This window comes from Protobothrops mucrosquamatus, unplaced genomic scaffold (assembly GCF_001527695.2).
Source record: "Protobothrops mucrosquamatus isolate PMUCROS unplaced genomic scaffold, P.Mucros_1.0 scaffold35, whole genome shotgun sequence".
NCBI lineage: Eukaryota > Metazoa > Chordata > Lepidosauria > Squamata > Viperidae > Protobothrops > Protobothrops mucrosquamatus.
In genome coordinates this window covers 783,510-786,315 of record NW_015386419.1, presented here as the reverse complement: position 1 = coordinate 786,315, position 2,806 = coordinate 783,510, and the positions used below count along the sequence as shown (strand labels likewise).

General features: G+C 35.2%; 1 protein-coding gene across 1 annotated transcript in view; it reads right to left on the bottom strand.

The window, feature by feature from the left end:
* Window positions 1-602: 602 nt before the first annotated feature.
* The window catches only part of RALGPS2 (Ral GEF with PH domain and SH3 binding motif 2), a 106,485-nt gene continuing 104,281 nt past the window's right edge, over window positions 603-2,806 (bottom strand). Inside the window, exon 20 of the mRNA XM_015811259.1 lies at window positions 603-632. Within this exon, the coding sequence (XP_015666745.1) occupies window positions 603-632 (30 nt within the window). The remainder of the gene's footprint in view (window positions 633-2,806) is intronic.

Genomic DNA, 2,806 nt, shown 5'->3' with positions numbered 1-2,806 from the left:
TGTAAAAAGAAGATAAATTTGCATATATTACAGTTGTTACATTCTAAGCTAAATTAATTATATTGTGCCCCCAATTAGCTGAGCACAAGAGCTAATACAGAGGGACACAGATATAAGCTGCATATTTTTCAAGAACACACAGGCTATCCCCTTACTCAAACACCCCTTGAAACACCCTTAAGTTTCAGATGTACAGATTTTACAACAAGAAAAACTGCAAAAAGCAGGGCTTTAAAATTAAAATGTAACAAAGTAAACACAAATACAAACTAGCTACAACCTACTTAACCTAAACACAGCACTGTCAGAGGTTTCACACACATACACACACACACAAATTTGGTGTTTCATGTTGGATAACCTTTCATTCTTTAAGGCAGTGGTTTCCACAAGTCAGTTCAGAGAATATTGAGTAGCAGCAAGCCTCATGGTAGTTCATGTCACATTCAATTCCCTGAAATCTTAGTGCTTCTATTCAGAACTTCCATTTTCTTCCTATTCAGAAGTACAGCTGGCATGCCTTCAACAGGACTTCTCAAACCATGAAATAGCATTCAAAAGTGGATGGATCAAATTCATGGATCAAATTCTGCAGTAGCTGGTCACTCAAAAGTCATCAAATTGGCAGGAACCTATCAACAGAAGAAATAATTTTGTAAAACAAATTAGAGGTCAAGTTTAGAAATTAAGCCCTAGTTTCCTGTTATGTAATCAAATAGAGACAAGATTGAGATTTATATGCTGCTTCCAACTGTGCTAAATTTGTAGATATACCACTTTTTTCAAGAATGGTTTGAGAATTAGGCAGGATAAGTAACTAACCATTGGTTCTTGCTTATTCTCAAACTACTCTTTTAAAAACAAATTATAGTTCTCATAGTTAAAACCAAAAACAGATGTTTCCAATCTTTTTCCATTAGTGTAAAAAAGAGGGGAGGTGAACAAGAGAACCCTTGAATGAAGACCTAATGGTTCTTATTTTGTTTGTCATAAAACTATACTCAGATTGCTCTTCAAAGGCTCCTCAGCCAGGCTATGGGAGAAATCAATCCACAGAATCCAATCCTGGACTTGATATGCATGAACATTTTTTATTATGATGTGGAAGATTATTAAACTGGGGGGAATATTTCAGATGTAAATTTGGGAGACTAAGGAGTCAAACTGAAAATAATTGATGGAAACATTTCTTTCAAAAATAAAATGTACATATACTGTATGTATATGATAGATAGAGAATATTTGGCAATAGTATATGCAAAAAGGGAATTTTGTGAATTAAGTAAATCACAAGTTGAATGCTAGAAGATGATGTGGCTGTAGAAAAGGAAATATAATCTTAGGCTGCATGAATACAGTAAGGTAATTTCCAAATAGTAGGATATTATAGTTGTACTCTATTCCTTTCTAATCAGACCATTATACCCAATGTTTAGTTATGGACTCTCTATTTAAATAAGGAAAGCTTTCAGAGAAGGGCAGCAAAGATCAGTAGACTGGAAACTATGTTGAGGAGAGACTGAGAGAACTTGATAGTTTTATTGTTAAGAGAACATTAAGGGGATATGATAAACTGACTCAGGTATTTTAAGATATTTCATACAGAATTAAGCCATAGCCTGTTATCCATCATCCTATTATTCAGGTCATAAGACAGCTCTTTTAAATTATAGGAAGGCAGACTCTAGTTGAATATTAGGAAAATATTCCTGATAGTAAGAGCAATTCAAAAGTGGAAACAGTTATCCATGGAGGTAATGAATTTCTCTTTACTGGATGTGTTTAGGCGGAAGCTGTATATCTCTGTTGGGAAAGATTTAGTCTGGATTCCTACAATTATGCTTCTTTTAATTAAGACAGTGAAAGAGGCAACCAGGTCAATATGATTTCAGAAACTGCTCCAGCTGCATCATCCTATCCATCCTGCACAGAACCATTATTACCAAATATTCTGTGGAAGAGATCTCCAAAAATGGAGTCCAAAGCTTGCTCCATTTGGACTATTCTATTTCCCACAGAGCCATGATTCTTATTTATTTATTAGGTATTTGAATCTTCCCAGATTTTAGGTGGCTTACAACAATTAAAAATTAAAACACTGATAATGGAATATAAATAATATGAAACATTCACCTCACTAGAGACAATGAATATACAAAATAAATGTAAATAGAGATAATCTATGGAATGTCAAATAGCTTCTTTTTTTTTTTTCCAAGTATAAATTTTTATTATTTTTCATCATAAAAAAAAAACACATCACAAGTACATCACAATGCTATAATAAAAGCCCCACCCCCCACCCCCCGGACTTCCCAAACCTAATCCCAGGATACTATTCAACTAAAAGTAAACTACTATTAATATCCCTAACTCCACAAAATATTATTCTACATAAGTAGGTGAAATATGTAAAAAAAGAAAAAAAAACAGGTTATCTAAAAACCTAGATTATATTCCACCATTCTATGCTTTTTTTGAATATAAACAATCCATCTTCTCCATGTTAATAAAAATTGTTCATTTGAATGATTCTTCAGATAAGCCGAAATTTTTGCCATTTCAGCAAGATGCGAAACCTTCAATCTCCAGTCCTCCATTGTAGGGGAGGACTTCCGGTGGCAGGCGACTTCGCTGGACGCAGCTGTTTGCTGCTCCCGCCTGTTTCCGCGTAAAAGCCGTTTTGACAGCCTGCATCAGCTGTCAAACGGCTTGATACCTTTCCCCTGGGCATAGGGGGATAGGTGAGCTGCCCGAGGTAGGAGTTGAGTTCCCGAGTCGTCCCTTGTGGACGATGTAGGTGAGA